We start from the raw sequence: 26,824 nt of genomic DNA, 5'->3' as shown, positions 1-26,824 counted from the left end.
ACCTATCCAGATTCTCAGCTTCTCCTTGGCCCTCTCCTCTCCTGCGTTGCCCTGGGGATAGTATGGGAGGTGCCCCATCCATTCCTAGGCACCCCCCATTAAACTTGTATCCTGCTCACTCTTTCCTCCCCTGCAATATGGCAAGCGCACCATGCGGGAGTGTCTGGGCAGCTGCACTGTGGGAGGCAGCACCCCAGTTCCTCCCGTAAGAATGGGGCTGAGTCAAACACCTGCTGCAGGTGTAACTCTGGAAGCAAGTCTTCAATTTGCCAAACAGACATTACCTTTGCATGATGGTTGCTCTCAAAACACTCAGGTTGGCCACCCCTTTAAGGCACTGGTTATGTCTACCTCTGTATAGTGCTCAGCCCAAGGGGCCTCAATCTCTGTCCAGGCCACTGGGTACTACCATCTTGTAAATATTAAACTACCTAAAAAAAAACTATTAAAATAATGTTGCAAAGTCAAACATTTGAGAGTTAGGAAAGGCCAGTGTTACCATTGCCCCTGCAACTTAATCTGCCTGTGTGTGTATGCATTATGATACAAGTCTTTAATTATACGATCACAGATTACACACCCCATATTCACCATAGTAATATGATTATGATATAATTATTATGCATCTTGTACATATGTCATGTGAGGTGTCTATGGAAAAGTTATGGTTTTCTGAATATGATTATCTTATTTGTATGAATGTATCATTTTTGTATCTGGAGTTATGAATATTAACTATGTATTTGTATTTCAAATGTGCTTGCACCTGGGTAACACACACAAAGCTTTACATACAGTTTGCTAGCACACTGTGAATGGCCTATTCAGCTTGAATGGCCCATCAGCAAAGACAATGGGTCATGGGGAAAGCTTATCTTCACTTGATGAACTGTTCTGGGGACGCTTCAGTCAGCCTGTGGATAATGGCTGTCATGACTCAGCAAAGCATGCAAGGGAAAGTAACTAGGTCACATGATACTAAACTCCATTTTGATACCTGTATTTTTTCACAAACTCGGCTGGGAACTTGGCTTGGAACAAAGGGCTTCCTACCATATGGAAGAAATTATAAAAGGGAGAAGTGACATCACCCCAGGGCCCCACTCCTCACATAAGAACACCTGGAAACACCGGAGGAACAAAGACTGAACTGGGGGAAGTGCTAGTCCCAGGCTAAAGGGATTTCTAGCCTGTGTATGGAAGCTTGATGGACTGTTTGTACTATCTAACAGGGTGAGACACTGCTTGATTCAAATCCTATCTAGTACATAAAACTTAAGACTGCAGTTTTGTTCATTTCTTAGGTAACCATCTTTGATCTGTTTGCTATTACTTATAATCACTTAAAATCCATCTTTCTGTAGTTAATAAATCTGTTGTATATTTTTTAATCTAAAACAGTGTGGTTTGCTTGAAGTGTGTGGAAAACCTCAGCTCAGTGAATAAAGGTTCTGTGTATATTCCTCTCCAAATCGAGGGAGGGGTGGACTGGGTAATTGTAATAATCTTTAATGGTCAGGTTTTTGACCAGGACAGGACCGTACAACTCCAGGGTCCTAAGCTGAGGAACTGGGGGGCATTTTGGCTGGAGCCGCTCTATTGTTGGCTCATGAGTGGCTGGCCAGAGCATTCATGAACACAGCTGGGTGTGATCCCTTCCTGGGGAGGTTGGTGCGAGGGCAAACTTGGAGGGCTTTGTAGCTTGTCAGATCGTCACAGATTGATGAGACGGAGGCATGGCACACTTCTTAGAGTGTATGGATAACCATAACAGGTGCCAAGCTTTATCTAAGGCAGTTTTCTCACCTACAGCTACTTTTCACGTCTCCAATCCACATGGCCAGGCATCCATTGTTCATAGAGTGCAAAGAGCACTGCCCGTTTTGTTCCCTCAGTGCTGGGTAACAAAGGGGTTCTCTCCCCTTCTTCTTACAGTACAGTGAACCTTTGAGATCTATTCTTTTGAAGTTCTGGTAACTGGTGTTTCCCTCAGATGCAGATCCCTCAGTTCCCTCAAACTGCCCACTGTCTCTGCCAGTATTCTGCTCAATTTACATTATAGATTCCAGCAAAAAGGCAAAACAAATCTCCTTTGTCTAGAACAAACGTGTTTATCAAGTCTGCCCCAAAAAAGTATTTTAGGAACATATTTCCAGCACACACACACAACTCTTTACACGCCATCAGTACGCACCCCACGCCATGCTATTAATGAGCAGTGACACACCAGCTTTCATTTAACTCTACACATAACACTTTACAGAAAATACTATGATGGCAACATGTGAAGTGTAGTGTGTGTCAGAGGTGGCAGGAGTTTGCAGAACAGTGGCCCTCTGCCAGTTGGCATTGAGGGACTTATAGGTTATGTCTGCACAGCAAAGAAAGTCCCACGGCTGGCCTGTGCCAGGCAACAGGGTCTGGGGGGCTGTTTCATTGCTGTGTAGACTTCTGGGCTTGGGCTGGCACCCGAGCTCTAGTACTCTCCTATCCTGCAGCATCCTAGAGCCCAGGCTGCAGCCCAAGCCCAGAAGTCTACACAGCAATAAAATAGCCCTGCAAGCCTGAGTCAGCTGGCATGGGCCAGCCCCGGGCATCTAGTTGCTGTGTAGACAAACCCTTAGGATCCCAAGAGTATCTTGTTAATTAAGTCTAGGCTCCAGAAGGCATGTTATGATTTTATTTGGGATGTAACAGTTTGTTTCCAATACTTTCACGTGCTATTACTTGAGTCTCAGGGCTTTGTTAAATAAACTTATCCCTGATTTCACTAGAAACCAATCTCAGTGCTGTGTGTTAGGCGGAGCGGGGAGCTGAGTAGGAACTCGCAAGCTGTTTCTCTGGAAGCAGTGAATCTGTAAATACGACAATTGTCCAGTGAACCAGGGCTGGACCCTCCAGGGAGCTGCTCGCCGAGTTTGAGGGATAGCGTGTACCTATTGCTAAGCTGCAGTGATAGCAGGGCCTTCCTCACGCTAAGGGTAGATGGTACCCCCACCACTATTTAGGCTGCCCGGCCCTTTCCCTTATAACAGCTTCTTGTGACCTTTCCTTTGAGAGGCTCTCACACCGCCATTGTTTTAAGTAGGTCTTTACTATTCAGTAGGGGGCAAGCACTCTGGCTTGAGAGGAGCTTTGTCTCTGTCCCTCACCATTCTGGCTGCTCTGATAGAAAGAGTTAAGAGGCACCATTTCCCTTCTCTCTTTTTCCTCAGGAGAGGTAGCAGCCAGAATAGCCAAATACCCCACCACACCAAAGGTGAGCTCACACCGCCCCCCCCCCCCCACACACACAATACTGGGGATATCCAGGAGCTGCCAGAGCCACTGTAGAGGTTGGAGCAGTGGAGGAAGAGGCCACAAGAGCAAGGCTGACTCAAGATCATCATAAGGGCTGGAGCAGCTCTATCTCCCCAAGGGAGCAAACTTGACACACACACCCCACCCCCGCCCTCTTGGATCCAGCACATGGCCCAAGCAACCCATCCCACCTCTAGGGACACCATGAGGTGGGTATGGGCTGGAGCTCCCCCCACTTCAGGGAGGATGGGAGATCGAGGTCAAGTCAGGCTCCTCAACCATTGCCCCAGACCAAGCAGCACTTCCATGGCTGGGATCTCAACCAACTTCTGCTTCCAGCTACTGTTGAGAGACAAGGTGGGAGAGGGAATAGCTTTTATTAGACCAGCTTTGGAGGGGGCAGGGGGGGAGAAGAGAAGCTTTCAAGCTTACACAGAGCTCTCTCTCAAGTACATTCTATGTAAAACTCAAAAGACTGTGTCTCTGCTATCCTCAGACCACAGCAACACAGCATCCAGTTAATGTAGCTAGTCTTGTAGCAGGCTGGGCTGAAGGTTAAGGGGGCAAATGCTGCAGGCAGTATTGGGGGTGGGGTACAGTTGTACAAAATAAACTTTTTATTTTAAAGGACCCCAGAGACCCAGCAGGGCAGAATGAATACTAACAAATCTAGCCTTTCCTAACCTTTCAAGAGACTGAGTTTCTAATTTAAAATGTTCTTTTCATGTAGTTGTGGGCTGTGTATATTTTCCTACTGAACATGTAAATGATTACAAAGAGCAATAGTTCTCAGATCAAGTACACCTCCCACCACTGGGTAATTTTGGAGGAGGTTTGGTTTTGAAATAAAAGTGCACTGAACTTGCTTGATTGTAGGTATTGCAGTGCCCCCTCCTGGATAGACTCAGAGCTACTAATCTCATGGGTGATACCTTTCTCAAAGATTGTCCTTCCACTCAAATGTTGATCCTGTGTGTTTAGAACCAGAAGATTAATTTTAGGTGAACTCTTCCATATAGACAGCGACCTCGATGATAGGAGACGGTTCATGGATGGCCACCGTATGAGACTCCCTCATGGGGTGGGGAGGGAAGAAGACAGGAACACTTCTCTCATTGGGTGAGCTGCTTGTGATCAGTAGAATGTTACCTGACTATAGTGAGGATCTGCTAACACCTTACAAACCACCATTATACCACCACATGCTAGATAAACCGGGTTTTTTAAAGAAGGATGCAAACCATGCTAGCTAGTGCTCAGACAAGGGAGAGCCTTGTCCTGAAGAACTTTAGGCTCAATGTCTTAAACTGCCCTAATCTTCAAAACAACGGATCCTGCCCCAGCCACATTAAAGATCAAACATCAATCTCTGAACCACCACAAAAGCTGCACTCTTCTGGGACAATGCAGCTCACAGTACAGAATGAAGCATGAGAGCTGGGACAAAATATTCTGTGCCCGAGGGATCCAGCTAGGGAGCAGTCTTCCAGAGAAGATTAGGTGAATTAAGACTAACTGCCTTGATGGAACATTGCAAAGAGAAGGCCGTTCCATCATAAGAATGACACACAACAGTAACTCCAGCCAAGCAGGAGTTACCCTGAAACAAACTAGCCTAAACACAGAGTAAATTAATAAAAATCTTTAAAAAAAAAATCAAACCACCCCCTACACTTGGAGTTTTGACCCCCCAAAAGGGAGAAGAGCCAGAAACTCCAAGAAATTCACTAGGAGCTTTGCTATTGAATTGAGGAGGAAGGTGCGCAGATACTACGGTGATGGAGAGACAGAAGAATCTGTACTCTAATTACACACAGAGGAGAGAAATGGAACAGCACAGCCTTTCCCCCTCCCTGTATACAACTACTTCAGCATTTTAATACACAACTTTGCCCCATCTTTTTAATCCTCCACCTCCTGGATTAGGTTTTGGGGATTAAACTTTAAGCTATTGGCTCCTTGTGCATTACAGACACTTGCCAGCTATTTCCACTCCAACTCCACATCTCACCCTCCCTCTGCTTTGCACAGTAAGCCCACCACCCACTCCCTCCCCTCTGGGATTGAGAGCAGGCACTGGCTGCTGAATAAGGAGGCAGCAGGATGAAGTTCTTGAGCCTGGGAAGGCGTGTGCACCTGCTGCTGCCCAACTCTCTCCACAGAGGATCTCCGAGCCAGCCGCAGAGGCATAGGGGCCAAGACCTTCAAAGGGCCTGGCCCCCAAGTGGGAGCTCCTCCTCCTTTTATAAGTCAGTCCCATGAGGGGCTGGTCTGGCAGGAGTCGGTGTTAAAACTGAGAAGGAAACTGAGGCACAGACTGGTGCTTGGTAAACCCCTCACAGCCAAGTCATGGCTGAGTGAGGAAAGGAGCCCAGGAGTACAGGCCCCCGGGACCCTCTCTGGGCATTGAGGTACACTCCCCTCTCCAAGCCACATACGACTTGAGTCCCTGCCCATTCTAGCAGCCGCCTAGTGCATGAGCAGAACTCCCTCACAGGAGGATTTTAGAGCTGGGGAACTTCCATACCAAGCTGCAACCCATCACTTCCCCTGGAGGAGCGAAGCAGCGAGAGTCACACATTCCTCCAGCAGCAGCAGGGGAGCCGTGTGACATGTCTGCTGTGGCCTGCCTTGTCTCTCCACCCCATTGCTACACATGACATGGGTGAGGATGGACACTTCCTCACTGGAACATACCCGAGTGCTTAGCTGCAACCTCAAGATCTGACTCAGCTACCCTTCTTTATGCACTCGGCATTGGCCTTTCCTTGCTAGGAGCAGCAGCAAGCAGTTCCCTCCCTCTGCGCTGTCACAAACATTTTTCAAGTTCCTCTCCCTGTCATTCTCCACTGAGAATGTGATTTGAGCCCTGGTGCTGCTGTGGTGTCACCCCCTTCACTGCTGACTCTGGCAGTCCGGGCCCCTGGCAGGGGACCTCCATTGCAGGTACTTGCAGCAGCCCAAGCACAGAGGGGTTGTTTTCAGGTTCAGGGGGTCACCTCTGATTAGCCAGCAAAATTCCACCGCCCGCCCCACCACCCCACTTCTCACATTCCCTCTTACACCAGTTCTCTCCTTCAACCTCGGCTAGAGCAAGCTTCCTTTTGGCAACACCTGGAGCTGGTGCAGTAACCTCCTTTGGATTCTTGCACTCTTGGCAGCCTCACTTCAGATGCGAGCGCCAGCCTCCCCGGCTCAGCAGCTGCCCTGCACTGTACGCCTGGGATCAGTGTCAAATTCAGCCTGGTCAGCGGTTAAGTAATAGGGCAATCACCTTGGAGATGGAGACTGTACCAGCGCTGAGTGGACAGGCTTGGGAGCCATTCCTCTCCCTTGGTAGTGGCCATCTAATTAATGTCACTTGTATTCCAGTAGCATCTAGAAGGCCCAGTCATGCTCAAGGCCCCTTTGTTCTGGGTGCTGCACAAACACTTAGTGAGACACAGTCCGTCCCACAGAGCTCACAGTCTAAAGCTCTGGTTCTCAACCCATGGCCCAATCAGCACACAGCTGCGGTCCATGTGGCTCTCAGGGCCATACAGGTAGTATGTATGGATGTGGCCCACATAACAGAGAGCTGCATATGCAGCCCACAATGATAAAAGGTTGAGAACCACTGGTCTAAAGAGAAATGATGACAAAGTTTGGGGGGGTGGGGCGCAAGGCAGGAACCAAGAAAGATAATATGACTTACCAAGGTCACCCAGCCAATCAGTGCAGAGGTAGGAGTAGAACCAAGGTCTGAGTCTTGATCCAGTGGTCTAGCCCCAGGCTCCAGAATTTCAACTTTCATTATAAAATTAAGTTCATGGTTGTGAAGGAAACTTTCAATCTGTGACCCAAGTACAACTGGTGTAGTGCCATCTGCCTGAGTCTGCAGACAGCCTGCAACAGTAAGTTTGGGTCACATCTGAACTGCTTCTACTCAGCTCCCTGGATAGCGATCGCTGAAGCCGAATAATCACCTTTAAACTGCCAGCATCATTAACTAATTCCCAGATGATCAGAGCAAACAGGTTGCGATGAGGGACAATCCTGTTAGGAAGACTGGAACCTGTGTCCAGAGTAGATGGGCCATGGGAGCATACCACCACTGATTGTTCTCCAGGCTGAGCCCAAACAGACCATTAAATGTAAGCTGGTATCCTGTGCGCCTGCCTCGGTGCTGCATGTGAGAGGGAGGAGTTAGATTGGTCATTTACAGAGCCTGGAGCTCGGGCAGCAAATCTATCCACATGCCCCACTCCATGCCAACACACAAGACTATTGCAGTTCAGCCCAGGAAGGTTCTCTGAGAGGGCTGCACACACCAGACCTGTGTCCACACAGAGAAGGCAGGTGACGGAGCAGCTGCTGAGGAGCCATGTGCCAGGAGCTTGGTGGGAACATGTGGTCTCTTGGTTGCACTTCCATGCCCTGTTTACAGCACACTGGGGGCTCGCCCAAGCTGGAGACTTCACATACCGAGGCCAGGGGGTCTTGTTAATCGCTTTTATTTTAGCGAGTGCTGTACACAGTCAACCTCAATCGCCCGCCACCAGGTGCTCCCCATGCCCACTGTACACATCTGCTTTGAGCCCGCTGTGCTCCAGTGCTTGCCTCTGCGGGGCGAGGCCCAAATAAGTTACCCATGTCCCCTGTGCTGTGTCCCCAAGCACCGGCGCTGGAGAGGGCCATGATCAGCCCTTGAATCTTGCTCCTCCCGGCGCTAGGGCAAAAAACACAAAGTCCCCTTGTGCCAGGGATAGTGTCTGATTTGGAAACAAAGTCACAAGGTGATGCCCCCTGCCTGTGCATCTCAGAGAAGATGGGCACCACTGCCCAGGAAACTGGTCTCATCCACTTTCCCAGGAATGGGAGGTCTCAGCATGGCATGGCAGCCTCTGAGGGCAGAGGGGAGCACCTGCAGGGCAAGACCAGCATGTTAGGAATGGGCTAATGCAGCAGCTGGGACATGGCCCCTGCAGGCCCCATGCTCTAACGCCCACTGTTCTGGGTTGGCAGCGTTCGGGGGCTGCTCTCGCTTCATCTCCAGCTGATGTTACTGTCACAGACCACCTGCCACCCAGGAGTCATTTCCCCCCTCCCCAGCCCAGACCACGTCTGGTACAGGACGGAGCTATGCTGCTACAAGGGCCTCTTGCTTGGTACCATCAGGATGCGTTACAGCAACATCACTGGCCCCTCTGCATGTGACGACTCCCCCCCGCAGGCAGGTGCCAGGCAGCCCCCACCAGAAAAGACAGACAACAAACCAGTCACTTGAAATGACTGGATCAAGGAGCCACCTTTGTGCAGGAGGAGCCAGGACATCCCAGGGCGCCGGGACAGCTGTGTAATGCTGACAGCCTGGCCAAGCCACAAGCCACTCACAGGGCCCCAAAAGGCCACTGGGTTGGGCCAATGCTTGCCCACCCCCTTCATTCCTGCTACCATGCTGCGAGGTTTCTGAGCAGCCTGAAGGGCAAAGCTCAGAGTGCCACAATACCAGACACCTCTCCAAGGATCCCAGCCCAACAGGTCTGGGGGCCCACCTCGCAGCATTACCCTTCGGCTCTTTCCCGCTTCGGAAGGTCTCTGCCTGGCTTATGTTCCTGACAGTAGAGCTACACCCCTTCCTGCCTCCTTAACAGCCCAGGGCCAGCGACTGCCCCAGGCAGCTCTGGCACACCTGCTGCGGGCAGCCATGGGCACTGGTCAGCACAACAGCTACTACAGCCTGGGCACAGCCAGTGCCCCAAGAGCCCCCCAGCACAGCCCGGGAGACCAGCACTCACTCCATCTTGGCCTCCAGGCGGTGGATAGTCTGCTTGTCCAGGTAGCGGCAGAACAAAGAGAGGAGGTTGCTGGGGAGGAAGAGAGGCTCCACCAGGGCAGTCTTGGGCACTTGGGACAGCTCCCTGGCAACCAGGAACACTGTGTCCGTCCTGGGGAGACAAACCCACCAGTGAGCACCTGGCTGCCCCCCCGGCACCAGCCAACATGGCGTGCTGTGTGCTACCCAGCCACCCTCCCCCACGGGGCACCGCCTGGGCCAAACCCCTCCCCGTGGCACCTCACCACTTCTCGAAGTCCCCACTGTGCGGCTCCAGCGGCATGTCAGAGGAGAGCAGCCTCTCGCCGTGACTCAGCAGGGCGTACAGAAGCGAGATCCCGAACTGCGGGGAAGCACAGGAGTGGCCATGGGTTAGAAACAGCAGCCACAGCCAGGCCAGGCCCAGCCCCAGGATGGAGCATGTCCCCCACAGGGCCCAGCACCCACCCCAGAGCGCCCAGAGACAGGCGCAGAATCTCATCCTCCAGGACAGCGCTGAGCTCACCGGCTTTCCCTCCTGGAGCCCTTCTGGCCCCAACTTCCTGCCCCACCCAGCCCCACACACCTGGTTCTTAAAGGTCATGGTGAGCGGCAGCTCGGTGGAGCCGGCAAGCGGCCTGGTCAGCTCCTGCAGGACCTCGATGAGCTCGCTGAAGGTCATCCGGCCCACCATCTCGCTGAGGGGGCCGTACAGGACAGGCAGGGACTAAACACCAGCACGGAGAGAGGAGTCAGCGCGGTTAAAACCAGCCCCCAGACCTGACACCATACAGGTGGGCTCAACTCCTACTCCCTGCTCTGGCATGTAATCGCAACAGCATCTGCTTGCAGGGGTGGGGGAAACGAACCCAACCTGCAGGGGGCACTGGGAAGCACTATCAAGTGCTCACTGGCTGGACCTGCCCCTCCCAACTGAAACAGGCGAGCTCATGCTGGCAGCTGAAGGTGTAAACAAAGCGCCCCCTTTCCAGCCCAGACACCACAGATCCTCCAGCCCATCGGCCTGGGCAGAATTGTGCCCTACAGTCTATTCCCCAGGGCAGCCAAGCAAGGGACCTTCCGGCATAGCAATCTGCAGACTAGGCCACAGTCTGGCCATGCCCAGCCAGGACTTTCCCTGCAGCCCTGGCTACATCCCCACTTTCCCAGCCTCCCCCCATTGCCCTAGTTATAACCCTGTATCACTCACCCCTGCTGGACTCTGGGATCCCAGCCCTAGACTTGCTGCCCAGGTGGACCCTTCTGCCTCACGCCAGCCCTCTCATTCCCCAGTTTCCTACAATGGTTGAGGCCTTCTCCTGAGCTCCCTCCAGTTCATCAGTACCCAGTGCCTGCAGAATGGCCCCTCTAGAATCTAGGGCCCAGCTTGGATTGAACGCGGAGGGCAAATTCCCTGCTCGCTCCAGGGCAGTGGTTTGGGGGAGGGAGAAATGGTGCCCCATCCCAGGACCAGCCTCTCCCTACCCCCAGAAGGCCATTACCTCATCCAGCACATCCTTCCTCATGAGGAAAGGCAGGTGGCGGGTGATGGTGACCAGGATCTCCTCCGCCTGCTCCCGTGCCAGGTGCGGCAGCAGCCGCGCGGTCAGTTTCTTCCCCTTCCGTACACAAAGGACCTGCAGGAACTCGTCTTCTGCCTCCCTGTGGGAGAGCCCTGAGCTGCCCAGACCCTGTAGGACCCAGCACCCTCCCACCTACCCTTGCTCCACTGGCAGCGGGAAGTGCCGCCAGGGAAGCAGGCAACTAGGGTGACAGGGAGGGGCCTGTGCCTCCAGCAGGGGAGTTTAACAGGATCCTGCATGGCTTGGGTGTGGGGATGAAGGAGGAGCCAGGAGAAGGCAGCACAGGGCCCCAGTGTCCAGCAGAGGAGCTGTCTCCCATCAAGTGGGCAGCGGGCTTAGCCCCAGAGTATTTGATGTGGTACAGCTGGATGTGGAGTGCTGAGTTTGAAGACAGGAATGTTTCAGATTCCCAAACCCACTAGTGCCAGGTGACAGGAAACAGGGCGTTCCCATCTGGCCTTAGAGATCTGCTGTTCTAACAGCATCTGCATGCGCATGGGGCGTGCTTCACCATGGGGCTGGGACCTGCACCCTGCCCAGATAGCCCCTAGGCCCCCTTCCCCAGGGGCCAGCCGTGCACAGGGACAGTGCACAAATGTGCACCAGCAAACTCACTCTTCACTGTTGCACGCCCTGATCTTCAGGGCCTGGTAGATGCGCCCCACTTCGTGGCTCTTCTTCTCACGGAAACGGGGGTGCTGTTCTTCGGGCAGCAGGCTCATCTTCCGCTGAGTCTCCTCCACTTCCAGGAGCTGCAGGAACATCTGAGGAAGCAGGAGAGAAGCTAGTAGGTGGGCCGGGGTGGGGTGGGGGGGAGGAATAATGAGATCCTATATGAGCCTGTCTGGATAGACAGTAGCCCTACACTCTATATCCTTCCCCCAGCACTCAGCCTGTGACAAGGAGCGAGCTGCCTGGCTGTGAGAGAAGCAGCTGGGACATCCCAAGAGGTCCCAGCCACAGCTCCTACGTACAACAGAGACTTCCCATCGGGGTTGAGGAGGGACCTGGGACCCTTGGGTAAGTCTCACCCCACCCTCACTGCAAGGATCCAGGACCTCCATCAGCCAGAGGTGCTCACTCAGCCACTCAGGTCTCCCGGACTAGCTCTAATACACAGTTTCTTATGGACTTGTGAACTCTGCAGGGGACTCGGAGAAGCCAGAGATCCACTGATCCACAGCCTCTAACATTGACTATCTGACCTTCTTCAGAATAGCCCTGTGCCCTAGGTTCAAGGAGACAGATGAATGTGGCAGAGTGGAGCGTCTGCACCAAAGCCACATGCAAGCTGGGATCTTCCACAGAACATCCCCTGGTTTTGCCCCGAGACGCTGTTGGACTCATCTCTCAAACCCTCCCTGCCCCACTTGACACTAACCCTCCCCCCAAGCATCTCTGCCCCGAGAGGCTGGACACGCCAAGTTCCAGGCCACACCGGGTTTGCAGAAGTTGGAGGGAGCCGATATCCAGCTTCTAATGAACCCGCCTTCCGCCACTGCTGTTCCCCTGCCCTTGCTCCCCCCAGTACGTCAACTGGAGGGGAAATGTCTTGCCCCGAAGCCATGGCGGTGCATGAGGTGCCCTCTCACCTTCTCGATTCTGTGCAGCGCCCGAAGTCGCTGGTTCCCTGCAGCCTTCAGATCCAAAGGGGAGAAGGGAAGACAACCAGTTACAACCACCACAAAACACAGCAGTCTCCAGGCCACAGTGCTGTCCCCAAGCTACTACCAGGCTTGATCAGATGTGACAGCAGCAGGACACTGAGCAACCCACATGGGGAGCACTTCAAAGGGCTCCTGTCAAGCTGCATGAAGCCCAGGAGCTGACCCCACCTGACCTGGCTACTTGACCTATCCCCAGTGCTGGGCTGATCTCACCAGTGATAGATCCAGAGCGACGGCTGCCGGAGCCTCACTAGCCAGAGCAGCTACAAAAGGGGGCAGGAGTCCCAATCTCCTCCGGGAAGCTTTAAGGCAGATGAGAAAGCTCCCACCGAGTGGCTGCACAGAGGGCCAGGGCAGGTTCAGGGGAGCACAGCCACCTCATACGTACCTCCTCCTGCAGGGCGTGGTGCACGGCATCGATGGCCCTACGGGGGCTGTAACATGTGGACACGGCAACCTGGCCCAGCGAGCCTGCAATCCGCACCACTGAAAGAGAGGCAGACGTGCTGAGAACCTACCCAGGGCCCCTTCTGCCTGCCTCAGGCAGTGCCCTTCCCCTCATCCTTACCAGAGTCATAGATCTCCATCTTCTGAATGTACGGTGTGACCAGCTTGGGGGGCTCCTGCTTGTTGCGCCCCCCAAGCAGCTCCTCCTCTGCCTGCTTCCGCTCCAGCCTGTGGTAATAGGCCTGCGAAGGAAAGGACGGCAAAGCAGCTGTGAGAGGAGGCAGCAGGCTGGGCACAGGCCTGCTATGGGGCTGAGCACACTGCAGTAGCCGTGGCCCACTGGCACCGGAGGACTAGGGGTCCTTGGCCCCCTCCCCACACTTTTTAACAAAAGAAACATAAGAGCTGGATTCATGTCTGCTGCTGATTTTTCTTCCCTGCGGAATAAGATTCTGCCCAGGAGGTGCTGCAATTACATCTTTGGCCCACCAGGGGCTGCTGTGGCACCAGAAGAGGGCAGCTGGCACACCACTGGAGCAGCGAGCCCTGGAGAGGGAGGGGGCACTTCCGTTTTTGCCCTTTCCCCTCCCTCCCCCAACCCCCCCCAAAAGGTTTTGATGCCCTTGCAGTGGCCCAAAGAGGGGGAAGGGCTCCACCCAGTCCAACATCAGCCCCGGGGCTCTTGCTGGGGGGAGAAGCAGTTTAATTGGTCCATCTGCCCCAAGTGGGTTTCTGCACCAGGAGGGGCCAGTCTAATTCTCCTGCCTCTGCCCTCAGTCCAGGGCTCCTGGCTGCCCCCTGCATCCTCCTCATCAGGCCCCATGCTCCGGGGATGGCCAACATCAGGACAGGGCACGAGCACCCTCCTCCACCCCACAGCTGGGACAGAGCTGTGCAGCGATGGATCCTGTGGGACAGAACCAACCTAGCTGGGGAGCAGCCTGGGGATAGTGGGGGTCTGCCCAGCTGGGGCTGTGGGGGAAACCCAAGCCCCACGCAGCCAGGGAGGTCTCTGCCCATTCTAGGGAGAGAAGGCATCGGATCCCCCCCCCGCCCCCTTCACCTGGTAATAGTAGTCGTCCAGGTGAGGATTCTCACTCTGCAGCTGCATCATCTGCACCTTGATCACCCAATCCTTCTCCTTGCGTGTCATGAGCCCAGAATAGGGATCCGCCTTCGGGGACCATGCCTTCTTGGGGGAGATGCTGCAGGGCAGGAATCACCCACCAGTGTTACTCCCTGGGGACTCCACCTGGGGCAGCATCTGCAGCAACCAGCTGCTCCCATTGGGCCAACCCCCCCCCATCAATTAAAGGGTTCACATCAGGCTTCTGCCTGGAGATGTGGGTGGTAGCAGGGGGACTACACAGGCCCTGGGAAGGCCTAGCAAGACAGGAACCAATATGTGGGGAGCACAAGGGGCCCCGGGATGGGAGGGAGAGCACTGAGCACAAGGAGGTGAAAGATCCTCTGGTTGAGATGATTCTGCTGGCTGCTCCCCCTCCAGCGCCTGTGCTGCACACCTGGCACAGGCCAGCCCCCAGTCCCCTCCTGACCTCTCCCCAGGTGGGTCAGCTCCTTCATCCTGGAGCTGAGCTGGTGGCAGTGCCAGTGGGGGGGAGAGGGGGGAATCATGGGCAGAGCCCCCCTCACATAGAGCTGGCCCTCTCTCCAGCCACTTCTCACACCCGAGTCTCCCTACCCACCCAGCAGCCTCGGCAGATCTGCCTGGGTCTCAGCCCAACCTGGGGAAGGCCAGGCCACACACCTCCAATGGGAGTATTTCCAGCCATGTACATGGAGGGAGGAGCATGGGGCTGAGGAACCGATATGTGGGGAGCGCCAGGGCCCCAGGGAGTGAGAGCTACCCAGCACCAGGGCATGTCCCCAGCTGGGTGGAGGCCTGAAAGGCAGGGGGAATCCAGAGCAGGCACTGCCAGATACCCCGACTGGTGCCACATTAGTGGCAAGGTGCCCCTTTACAGGCAGCAGGTGCACAGAGCCTGGGACAAATCACAGGGTCACAGCTGCTCAGGCCACTGCTATGCTCTGTGCCGGCCGCAGACCATGGAGCACAGTGAACCAGCTTGGGGCTCCGTAACCCCCTATACACAACCCCCAGCTGGGATCACAGTGAGCCAGTCTGGGGCTCCGTGATGTTATGCTTAAACAAAGTACACAAGATTTTTTTTTTTTATAGGGGAGAAGGCAACATGCCGCATTTATTGAGAATACAGCAGTTTGCATTTGCTTTTCAGTCTCTCACACTCACACTCTCTTACCATGACCCCCTATACACAACCCCTGGCCAGGATCACAGTGAGCCAGCCTGGGGCTCTGTGACCCCCTATACACAACCCCCGGCCGGGATCCCAGTGGGCCAGCCTGGGGCTCCGTGACCCCCTACACACAACCAGACTCACAGCAGGACACAGGCACAAACATCTAGGGGGAGACATCTCAAGCTTCCTTGCCCTGGGCATGGCACTCACAGCCTAGTGCCATCTCCTAGGGGATCAGCTGTCCCCCAGGTCCCTAGCTGAGAAAACTCCAGAGGAAGCCCTGGAAAGGCACTGCAGCCTAGAGAGAGCAGGGAGTAGCCTGGAGTGAAACATCTGGACCCCGTCAGCAAGCTGCACCCACACAGCTAGGAGCACCAGGGCGCCAGGCTTAGGTTTGTGCCAATCTCACCATGTGCCGGCTGTGCCCCGCAAACTCCTTACAGGAGCCCCCAGTCTCTTTCCTCCCTGCCCCCCAGCTCACCTCTGCGCCTGCCCTCGCTGCTGCCGCTGATTCAGGATCCGCTGATGCTGAGGGTGCAGCTGGGTCATGTGGCTGGGCACACTGCAATGAAAGACAGGTGGCAGGGATGAGGCCAGCAGCAAGAAGGGCTGATGGAGGATATGGCAATGAAGATGGGTGGGGGCAAAGCGGGGCGGGCTCTGACACTCTGACACCAGGCCAGACTCAGGCCACTGCCTTCCAGAGCAGGGGGCTCTGCATCTGGATCTACAAGGGGCCCTGCAGGGGGGTGCCCTGTCTCTTCCCCCCACTGCCCTGTGGGCAACCTGGGCCCATTCCTGGAGGATCCAGGGGAATGTCCCAGCCAGCCTGCTGACTAATTAAGAAGCAGTAGCACCAGTTCTAGTCCCACCCCCATGATCCTTAGCTATAAGGTGGGAGGGCTGCAACATTGAACCTCAAATCATTTTGGGGTTCACAGGCCACAATGCCTCCTTAGCCCCAGCTCTGGTAGGGGCCCTGGCACCCAGCTCCCATTTCAGAGCATGCACCAGATATATAATCCAACCTCAATACCAGACTTCGGCCCAAATCCAGTTTGTGGGGTTAGCCGCCCTCCCTGCCCCACAATCAGTGGGGAGATCAGACAGGCTGGAGCCCTGGATGCTTTGGTCACAGGGATCCTGCCCCCTGCCACGATACCTGAACTTCAGCTGGCAGCCGGCTGGAGGACTGAAGAAGAGAGGGGGCTCCAGAGAGGGAGACATGGGGCCAAAGTGCATGGCCAGGGGCTGCGTTGGGGTGCTGATGTTGCGTGACATGGGCCTAAAGGGGGTCGGAGACACATACCCCGAGCTCTGAAAGAGGAGAGAAGGGTTAGGTTTCCAGAGCTGGAGCACCCTCTTCCCCTAACCAAGAAACCCAGGATCCCTTGAAGGGCCAGTACGGATGTGGGGCACTTTCGTTCACCTGGCATTAAGGAGAAGGAGTGGAATGCCCCATGGCCAGAGGTGCTGGCTCCTCCCTGTCCCTCTGCATGCTGTAGTGGAGCTGCCTCCTCCTCTGCACCCTGCTGCATGCTGATGAGAGCGGCACAGGCTGCATGGCAGGATGGAGCTCCTTCACCCCTCCCCCACGCAACTGCCAGGCATGGCCAGGAAGCGCCCAGTGCTGGAGGAGTTTTGTTGCGGGTCCATCTCCAGCCAGTCATGTGGACAGCACCCCCTACTAACTGACAGACACTGCCCTAGTTGCCCATTGGGTCTGAAAATTCCTGCTCCCAGCTGTTCCTCAAAGCCCCGGCGGGATCCTGTCCTCAGCCCCATTACACAGACCACAGCTGGGACTTCAGCATCATGCTGCCAAGCCAGCAAAGATGGTCTCTGCTGCCCCAGCGCCAGGGAGGAGTCAGGTGACCTATTAGTGGGCTCCAGGGATCCGGTCCGATCCCTTTCCGGCCATACTACTAGGGGAACTGTGCCCAATGTGGGGCCCAGCTCCAGGCCCTGAATGGCTCCTAAAGACACACTCTTCCCTGCCCTGTGTCCTGCTGCTGGTTCAGTATGTCCCTGCCTGCCCTGTCCATGCTGTTCTCTAACCTCCCTGTTGGTAGGGTTACCATACGTCCGGATTTTCCTGGACATGTCCAGCTTTTTGGTCCTCAAATCCCCATCTGGGAGGAATTTCCAAAAAGCCGGACATGTCCAGGAATATAGGGAGGCATGTCCAGGAAAATAGGGAGGCACCGCCTCCTCCCCAGGCTCCAACTTTCCCGGCTCCCGCCGCTCTCCACCGCGCACCGGGGCCGAAGCAACTTCCCCAGCGCAGCAGCAGCCGGAGCCCGGGAGGAGGCGGCTGCGCACTCGGATGCCGCCCACCGCCTCTGTGCCCCCCGCAGATCAGGGGAGCTGTTAGTTTTGCTGCAGCCACTCGCACTCGGGCAAAAGACACTCGGGTGACCCCGAATGTGAGTGGAGTAGCTGCAGCAAAACTAACAACTCCCCCGATCAGGGCCGGCTTTAGCAAGAGCGGGACCCAATTCCCCCAGGAATTGGGCCGCGCTCCGGCCGGAGCTCCGGCCAGGGTCGTGGGGCTTGGGTCTGGGCTGGAGCCACTGGGGCCGGAGCCGCTGGGCCCAGGGGTGCTCGGCCACCGGCTGGTGCCGCTCGGCCAGGGCCAGGACCTGAGCCGAGCTGGGCCGGAGCCGCTGGGACCGGGGCCGGAGCCTAGCTGGAGTCGCTAGAGCCGGGGCCGGAGCCGCCGGGGGTGCTGGGCCAGGGCTGGGCGCCAGAGGGAGCCGCTCGGCCAGGGGGGCCAGACTGGGCCATGCCTCCTCCCCTCCCCCCACCCCACTGCCCCAGCTTACCTGCTGCCTGCCTGTTTCAGGCTTCCGGCGAACATTTGATTCGCGGGAAGCAGGGGAGGGGGAGGAGCAGGGGGGCGGAGCATTCAGGGGAGGGGAGGAGGGGGAATGTGGTGTGCTCAGGGGAGGGGGCGGCGTTGGGGCGGGGACTTTGGGGAGGGGGCGAGTTGGGCAGGGCCGGGGAAGGGACGGAGCCTGGGCCCCTTGGAGTGTCCTCTTTTTCCAATATTGCAATATGGTAACTCTACCTGTTGGTCTTTTCCGAAGCATGATGCCTGGAACTGAAGGTGGGGCTTTGGCTGAGGCCTAGAGCAAACTCTCCACACAATATGCCCCAGGCCACCCTCTAGCTCCTCCCCTATGTACTGTACTTGGTGCTGCCCACCTCATCCAACAGGGGGCAGCAGGACTGAGGAGGCACAGGGGACAAGGGGTATGGCTCCAAGAGAACATCCTCAAGAGCGATAACATGTCAGGGGTGGGGGCAGGATCCCAGAGGAGGAGACATTGAGGATGGCTATGCAGTTTGGAAAGAAGAGAAGAGAGGTCTGTAAGAGAACACCTCTGCAGGGGACTATTTCCTTTCCCCAGGAGACAACAGAAAAGGGCACTTGGGATTAAAAGACAGAGCATTTGAGATGGATGAAGGAAGTGATTCTTTATGTAACCACCTGTGGAACTGCCTGCTGGAGGAGAACAGCTTAGTAAGTTACTAAGAAGGACCAGACAGCAGCACCTGCAGTGACACTGACCAGGATGAAGTTACAAGTGCTGATCCTGCCATTTCAGGGAAGAAAGATTCCTTGGGCTAGGGCTTGCTCAGAAGAAATGCCCTCCCTCCCCCCACCATAGAGCTGTGCTAGCAGCCAGGTCAATACGCCGTGACACCTTCCTCAAACTCCCTGGCGCTGCCACATTGGGAGATGGGCTGATCAGCTCCGGTGACGCATGTACGGGTGCAGATTGGAATGGCCAAAGCTTCCTGAGAGGCCCTGGGCTGGGAGGGAAGAAGCAGCTTGGGGTGTTACCTGATTGGGGGTGAAGAGAGGTGAGGCTCTGCGGGACGGCGTGTACGGTCGAGGGGAGCCCATGGAGCGGGGCATCATGGGAGACTGCTGCAGGACAGGAGACAGGAATGTTACTGGAAGCAGGAGTCCAGTGGCACCTTAAAGATGCATCTGAAGAAGTGTGTTTTTACCCACGAAAGCTTATGCCCAAATAAATCTGCTAGTCTTTAAGGTGCCACCGGACTCCTCGTTGTTTTTGTGAATACAGACTAACACGGCTACCCCTCCGATACTGGAAGCAGGGCTGCAGCAGGCTAACTGACTGGGCCAGTGTCAGGCCCTGCCCTGCAGCTTGCCTGGCAGCATTCAGCATCAATGGTGTAAATAGCACATGCAAGACAGACACTGTTGGAGCTGCACTGCTGTGAGGGATGGCCCAGAGCATGGGGCAGAGTGACCCCAAAGTGACACAGGGCAGAGGGGACCAACAGAGGAGTAGCAGGGACGCAGGAGCAGGGGAATGAAGGGCAGAAGGTAGGAAGTCACTTTACCTGCCGCATAAAGCGCTGAGGGAAGGATTTCGGGGACATCATTCTGAAATCTGGGCGCTTAAGTCCAGGGGAGCCCAGGTACCCCCTCTGCGCTGGGGAGACAAGGAAGTCCAGGTTCATATGCGACATGGGGGGGCCCCTGTCCAATGCCTGGAGAATGGCTTTGTCCTACAGGGGAGACAAAGATAGAGCCTTTCTGCTGTACCCCAGGGTATACCGGGCCACTGCTGGAGGGAGAGTGACAACCCTGGCAGCCCCAAGGACTGGTTTCAGTCACCACTGCCTGACCCAAATCAGGTGAGATGGGCCCTCGAGTCCCCCACAATCCCAGGGAGCTGGGAGCACTGACTAAAGGGATCAGCAGTGAGTCAGAGCCGACATTCCCAGGGTCACCCCTAGGCCAGGCCCATGTGAGCCTGGGTGGGCGGATGGCTGGACAATCCCTGCTTTGGAAAGCAGCTGTATATACCTGCCTGTAGGCCACAAAGCCAACCAGCCCTGGGGTTTGGAGTCGCAATGGAGTGGGGGTAGGGGAAAGCTCTGCGCACGGGCACCTCCAGCTCTGGAGCTGCTAGAGGGATTGTGGAGCCGATACACTCCCCAGAGCATGGCAAGGGCTGGCTGGCTTTCCCGAGCCCACGAGGAGTGCTACAGCTGGGGATATGTCCTCCCCACAGAACTCCCAAATTCCACCACAGGATCAGCTCAGCTCTAGCAGGGCACAGGACTCTGCAGAGCGGGTCCCTTCTCCCACAAGTCTTTGCACCAACCCCGCCTCAGGGGGATGGGCCAAAGGAGTCTCTTCCATGCCTCCAAACTCCTTCGGGGCCACCAAAGCCCATTCTCCATCGACCGCCAGTCCTGGAACCCTTCCACGTTCCTACAGCACCTTCAGCCTGAAAGAGCCCTCTGCCCACAGGCCATGCCAGCTCCTGCCCACCCTTGGGACACTCCCCCACCATATCCATCAGTCCCATGTACCAGCCCCTGCCTGAAACTCAGCAAGCCCTTTGGTTTGGGCTCTGGACCCCTGGATGTTCAGGGGAGTGAGGGAGAGGGGACCTCCAGCCTAGGCAGCTTGATGGCTCCAGAGCATTGGATGGTTCCATGCTCACGGTGCCCAGTGATGCCCTCTTCTGGATACGGGGAGAAGGCAAAGGGTGGTGCTCACCTCCAACATGTGGCGCGACAGGATGCTGCTTGGGGATGAGGTCCACGCACCTGAATCTGCAACCATCTGAAAGGCACTGGGAGTTAGGCTCGATGGAAAGACTCACCGAGCAAAGGTGGAGGGAGCAAGAAGGAAAGAACAGCTGTAGTCCCAGCATCTGTCAGCAGGAGGCACTGCAGAGAACAGCTTAGAAACACTGAGTGAACCTACAGCTACTCCAGGCCTGGCCTCTTCCAGCAGCAGGTGCTGTAGAAGTTACAACTATCAGGGGAGCTCCCAGCCACTCACCCTAGTCCAGTGGTCCCCAAACTTTTCTGGGTGGCGGGTGCTGGACGACGAGCCATCGAGGACCGTGGCCGGCAGACAAGCATCTGCCGAAATGCCGCCAAGAAGCAGCAATGTCAAGAGGTGTCGCTGCCAAAATGCTGACTAAAATCAGCAGCATTTCAGCGGCGACACCTATTGGTGAGGCTGCTTTTCAGCGGTATTTCAGCGGCAACACCTATTGGTGAGGCCGCTTTTCAGTGGCATTTCAGCGGATGCTTGTCCGCTGGCCAGTATGCGGGCGCACCCGCGGACACAGTGTTGGGGACCACTGCCCTAGTCTCTTCCAGCAGTGGGTGCTGCAGGTACAGGGCCAGCAACTGAAGCTCCCCATTGCTCCAGTCCCAACCCCCTCCCTAGACGAGATGCTGTGAGGTGCAGGAGCACTGGTTGTGGGGGAGCCCCAAGCTCCTCCCATCCCCCCTCCCCCAGCCAGCAGCACTCCAGGGAACCAGGACAGGCAGGGGGAAGGTGACCTCACTCTTACCAAGTCATCGCCCTCGAATTCTCCCCAGGTGGAGCCGATCCTGCTGTCGAGAACTGCTGAGTCCAGGCTCTGCAGGGCACAGAAGAATTGCACTCAGTCCCCACGGTCTGGGGAATTCAGCTTCCCTGCCTCCCTCTGGACCTGGGGGAGAAGGAAGGGGACTTGCCCCAGGGAGAGTGTGGGGGAGTCACTTGCTCCCAGCATGGGGAGGATCTGTCCTCAATCCCAGAATGGCTGACCCTGGGGTCAGTGACAGGAAGGGGCAATGCACATGGCCATCTCCCAGCAGACCCCCTCCCCCACCTCAGCTGGTATCTTCCCAGTTCCCAGGGGCTGCTAAAGTTAATGGGGAGAATCCTGCTGTGCGTGGGTGGGAGGGACCCCCTGCCCAGATTGCTGGGAGGAGACAGCACCACTCCCCAAACACTCATGGAGAAAGGACTAAATCCACATGTCCTTCTGAAGCCACCACCCCCGGCCTTTCTCACCTCCAGCGTGGGCTTGCTGTGCACAGCTCTCATCACTGCTGGGTCTCCCAAATCATTCTGCTCCTCGTTGTCCTCGTTATGCTGCTCCTCTTCTTCCCCTTCTTCCTCCTCCTCCTCTTCCTCTTCTTCCTCCTCCTCCTCCTCCTCCTCATCTACCCCTATCTCCTCCTCCATGTCAGCAAAGTCGTCATGCTGAGCCCCAGGCTCTGCCTCACTTTCTTCCCCTGCCTCTTCCATCTCCTCCAGCATGGGCTGCTCCTCTTCTGCCCCCAGGCCAGGCTGCTCAGTGGCCTTGTACTCATCCTCCTCCTCCACCGCTACCTCTGCCATTGCCGCTGCCTCATTTTTGCCCACAAGACTCAGCTCGGGGCCTTTAACTGGAGGAGCCAGGGCTTTTGCCACTTCCTCTTCCATAGAGTCTCGATCTTTGGAGGAAAGAAAGGTGGGCTCCAGTCAGGGGCAGGCAGCTGGGGGATTCCACAGCAGCTCCACTGCCTGTGGTGTGCCCAGTCTGAACTGGGGGAGATGCTGCCCTGACCAACAGGGGGAGCTAGATGCTGGGAAATTGACCTTTGAGGTTCCTGCTCCAGAGAGCAACTCCCCTGGTGTGGGATCGCTCCTGCAAGTAATACCCCCAAGCCCCAGCCATCAACACCTCCCAACAAGCCCAAGTCACATCCCAGCTGCCCAATCTTTGTGTTCCCCATTGCCCTCTCTTTCCCAAGTCTGCTCACCCCCCGTGCCCTGATGCTCATCCTCTCCTGCTGCCTCCAAGCCCTACCTAACCCAAACGTCATTTCATTGTACAGGTCAATCTCCTCATCTTCCTCCGCCATTTCTTCCAGCAAAGGAGCATCTTCTGCCAGAAGGTAGTCTTCTAGGATCTAGGAGACAGAGCGAGATGGGGAATAGGGCGTCCCTGCCCCTTCCAGGAGCCAGCTGGTAAGGAAAGAGACATCCTGACCTGCCCCAAGCCAGAGAGGAGGGTGAGCACCCCTTTGCTCCCCCAGCCAAAGAAGGGGTGCTGAACTAATACCACAGTATTGACAAAGATCTTCCTCTAGCCAAGCCCCAGATGGGGCATGTCCTGCTGGCTAACAACAGGTATTTAGCGATCCCTGACAGCCCTTACTGCCAGGGCTGGCTCCAGCTTTTTTGCCGCCCCAAGCGGTGAAGAAAAAGAAAAGAAAAAGAAAAACCCGATTGAGCCGCCGAAGAGGAAGAGATGGAGTGAAGGACCCGCCACCAAATTGCCACCGAAGACCCAGACGTGCTGCCCCAATAACGGACGGAGTGACGCCCCTTTCTATTGGCCGCCCCAGGAACCTGCTTCCTTCGCTGGTACCTGGAGACGGCCCTGCCTACTGCTAATCCCAGACTCCTGGCACCTCCAAGGCACTAGCTGGAAGGGTGATGGCAACTTAGTCTACCGGTTTTTAATCTCTCAGCTGCTCCACTGAAATCAATGGGAAGTTTACCCTGCTTCCGTAGAAATTAACTGTGGGGCCCTGAGCCTACAACTTGTTTCAGAGACTCAGAGAATCCATGTGGACTTTAAGAGAGTTCTGTGTGGGCACAGGATCCAACCACATGGTACAAGTTGGAGGACCAGGGTCTCAGTCGGTAAAGCTCCTGTCACTGAGTGGGAAAAGCAATGCCAGAGCTGTTAGAAACAAAGTTATGTCTGTCCTTTTGTTTAACTAGCCACTGGCATGTGCAGTTCCTCAGTTTGTACACACAACTGCTGTACTTGCACAAATTAGGAGCCCAGTTCTACACCTTCACTATGTGATAATGTAGCTCTCAAAGTATCACTGGTAGGTTTAAGAGTTATCGCCCAGCTGATATTAATGAGGGAAGTTCATGCTTCTCAAAGCTAACACTGTCTACAGACTCGGGACAATCCTGCACTGGTTTCACACAAGTCCCATTTAGAAGGTTTGCTTGGCAACCAGGAGGACAAGAAGTTTTTCTTAAAATGAAAGTGGAGATTCCACAGAACCTACATTGGTCAAGGGACTGAAATGAATCCACCAAGGGGGTCAGAGACAGCCCCACTGATATTGGACCCAGAGGAGGCAGTGTGCAAATCTGATGCAGTGAACCAGGGAGCCAATGGAGGGAGTGATGTAATTTGAACAGCAGCAGAACAAAGGATCTTCAGTAGCAGCATTTTCGACAGACCCCAGGGAGCAGAAGAAGGAAGGCCAGAGAGGATGTTACTGTGATAAAGGCAAGAAGTGACCACTACATGGAAAAGGGGTTTAGCTGTGAGGACAGCAGGGAAAGGGGGACATTAGACAGGAGACAGGCTCTAGCAAGAGGCTGGATATGGGGTAGAAGAGCCAAGAGGCTGCCCAGATCATAGGCCTTGGGGATGGGGAGAGGTGTGAAGCTGCCTGATGGGGAAACAATAAGAAGCTCCATCCTGATGAGGGAGAGGTAGTGGTGGGAATGCCTAAGAGGCAGCTGGAAAGAGGAGTTTGGATGAAGGAGGAAAGGTGGATTTGAGAACCAGCCTCACAAAAGCAGTAGCTGAACCTGTAGGACACGAAAAGGAGCCAAGACAATCCTGGCTTAGTACCGTGGAGAGGCCCTTTAGTTTCATACCATTAGACTCTAAACTGGGACAAACAGCCTTAGTCTGGGAAAGGCTGAGAGGCAAAACCAAGGACCAGGCTGTGAGCTAGGAAAAGCAAACTCCAGAATAGACATCAGGACAGACATCCCACGAGGGGACCAAGATACTGGCTTAACCAGTCAGAGCAGGGCTGGAGCCAGAGTGGTCAAGTCACACCGGTCATCTGGGGCTACACAGCCATAGCCCAAGAAGCCCTATCCAGTGGCTGGGCATGCATGGGCACTTGACTCAGCACCACACCAGGGGTTTCGCCTGGGGCCAAGGGGAGTAGTTCTGCCCTTGCTGGGAGTTCCCCACCCGTGAGCCTCACTGCTCTCCTGCCTGGGGCACTTGCCAGGGCCAGTGGCTGCCCTGAGTCTAGGGGCTGATAACTGCCCCCTTCCCTGCACAGCCAGGCACCTAGGGTCCGAGAGGCAGAGCCAAAGGGCTGAGTAGCTGGAGCAGGCCAAGGGGTGACTGCCAGGCAGGCCAGGGGGCTCCAGGTGGGGGTGGGGCGGGACAGTGCAGCTACCCAGAAGGTGATGTCCTGGCACTACACAGAGGGAGCTCTCCCCTGCCCCAGACGCCCCCAAAGCAGGAGATTCTGGGCTCCCGGGGTGGGGGAAGAACCGGGACGGCAGCAGAGAACACTTACAGACGGCTCACTACTCTCCGCCATCGCGCCGTCCCCACCCACCGAGATTTCCCTCTATGGGGCCGGGCTCCGGCCGCCGGGCGGCTTTTAAAGGGCAGCGGCAAGGGGAGCGAGGCTGCGCCACTGCGCATGCGGGGAGCGTACTCGTCCTTACAACATGGCGGCGTGTAGTTAAGTAAGCAGGGGAGTGCACCTGCGCAAGTGTGAGGCTGCGCTGCCTCACCTGTAGTCCCTCTCGGCAGTGACACCGTCCAGGAGCTCCTATTCCTCCCCCCGTTTCTGTGGAGTGGTGCGGTCTGAGTTCCCCTGAGGGGGGTGGATACTCTAGCCTGTGTATCAGGCGCGGGGCCAGACGCTGCCCTGGCTCCTCGCAGGTAGGAGGTGCACGTGCAGCCCCAGGGCTCCCCAGGATCCCACCCCTAGCTTGGCTGCATGGAGAGCCAGGGTGGGTTCTGATGCTATGTTGGCCCCAGTAGTACCTGTTCTGGGGGCTCTAGGGTTGCACTGGCCATGGTGCGTGGCTGGGCCCTGAACTCCTGCAGTGGGGGACTTTGTTGACCCCAGGGTTTGGCAACACCAGGCTCTAGGGGGTTCCTATCAGTGGAGCTCTAGGTACCTGCAGCACTGGGGTATGAGCAGCAGTCAAGGTTGGAGCAGTACTTAATTTGTGCCAGGGCTGTGCCCCAGTACCTCTGGGCTTAGCAGTTCATAGCCACAGCACCTCTGGGCTTGCTGCATCAGTTATGAATGCCAAAAAAAATTGCTTGAGCACCACCACCTCTTTCATTACAAATTAAGCATGGGATTTGATGCTCCTGCTGTCATTAGAGTGGCAGTGGCTGCACCCATGATTGCCTCCAGTCCAGCCACAGTGAGGAAACTCACCCTCAGGGCGGGGTGCTTTCCAGCAGTCACCCTCCTGCCTTGTACACACTGCAGCTGGCAGGCTCAGGGCTGGCCATGTGATCCCAAGAAAACGTTTCTGTTGGTGCTAGCTCAGATCCTTAAGCAACTGACTTCCGGTGTCACCCAGCTAGTTACAATTCAGAACCCAACATCTCAGCGTACACAGACTGAGTTGGGGGGGTCTCTTCTGTGGGTTCTAACCTGCTCGTATGTAAAACCAAGGTTTAACTGGTGAAGCAAGATTCAACTAACCATATTGTCTCATTGTTTCCTTGTGCTTCCCCCATCTAACTGCCTGTGTCCACCTCTTGTCTTATATGTAGACTGTAGCTCTTTGGGGGCAGGGACTGTCTCTTTGTTCTGTGTTTGTACCACATCTAGCACAATGGGGTTCAGGCCTGTGACTCAGATTCCTAGGCATTACCACAAAACAAAAAATTAAAAGTTGTCACCCAGATAACCACAGCCAACTTTGTAGAAAGAGATGGTATTCCTAAAAATACCATTGGTAGAATAAAATAACACACTATGGATCTAAATCACAATTTGAAAATACATTGTCATTTAACACCCCTGAGGTTGAGTAGCATTTGACATCTTTGTCTGTCCCAAGCTATACTGATTATTAAACTTCTGCAGGAGATGGGACCAACGGAGAATGGGAGGAGGAAAGATGCAGCAGAACTCTTGCAATAGTACTGCAGCTTTTGTTACCTAAGC

General features: G+C 55.5%; 1 protein-coding gene across 3 annotated transcripts; it reads right to left on the bottom strand.

Annotated features, from left to right (window-relative positions):
• Positions 1–7,777: 7,777 nt before the first annotated feature.
• On the bottom strand, positions 7,778–25,313 carry PATL2 (PAT1 homolog 2). 3 transcript variants are annotated; one of them, XM_034784740.1, is made up of 19 exons: positions 25,199–25,313; positions 22,705–22,807; positions 21,924–22,348; positions 21,436–21,504; positions 20,625–20,690; positions 19,454–19,621; positions 18,924–19,010; positions 16,236–16,390; positions 15,555–15,635; positions 13,855–13,996; positions 12,913–13,033; positions 12,733–12,830; positions 12,270–12,314; positions 11,293–11,441; positions 10,597–10,756; positions 9,681–9,821; positions 9,361–9,458; positions 9,078–9,227; positions 7,778–8,203 (listed from the first exon to the last, which is right to left on the bottom strand). In XM_034784740.1, exons 1-19 carry the CDS (start codon positions 25,220–25,222, stop codon positions 8,164–8,166), a joined length of 2,322 nt encoding a protein of 773 aa, XP_034640631.1. In that variant the 5' UTR covers positions 25,223–25,313; the 3' UTR covers positions 7,778–8,163. The 3 variants fall into 3 exon arrangements, with proteins under 3 accessions (XP_034640631.1, XP_034640632.1, XP_034640633.1); XM_034784741.1 differs by lacking the exon at positions 22,705–22,807 and having other exon boundaries at positions 25,199–25,277; XM_034784742.1 differs by lacking the exons at positions 21,436–21,504; positions 21,924–22,348; positions 22,705–22,807; positions 25,199–25,313 and having other exon boundaries at positions 19,454–19,545; positions 20,625–21,058.
• Positions 25,314–26,824: the final 1,511 nt, after the last annotated feature.

The sequence above is a fragment of the Trachemys scripta genome, chromosome 10 (assembly GCF_013100865.1).
Source record: "Trachemys scripta elegans isolate TJP31775 chromosome 10, CAS_Tse_1.0, whole genome shotgun sequence".
NCBI classification, from domain to species: Eukaryota; Metazoa; Chordata; order Testudines; family Emydidae; genus Trachemys; species Trachemys scripta.
Note: the sequence above shows the minus strand (reverse complement) of the source record. Positions and strands in the feature narration are given on the sequence as shown.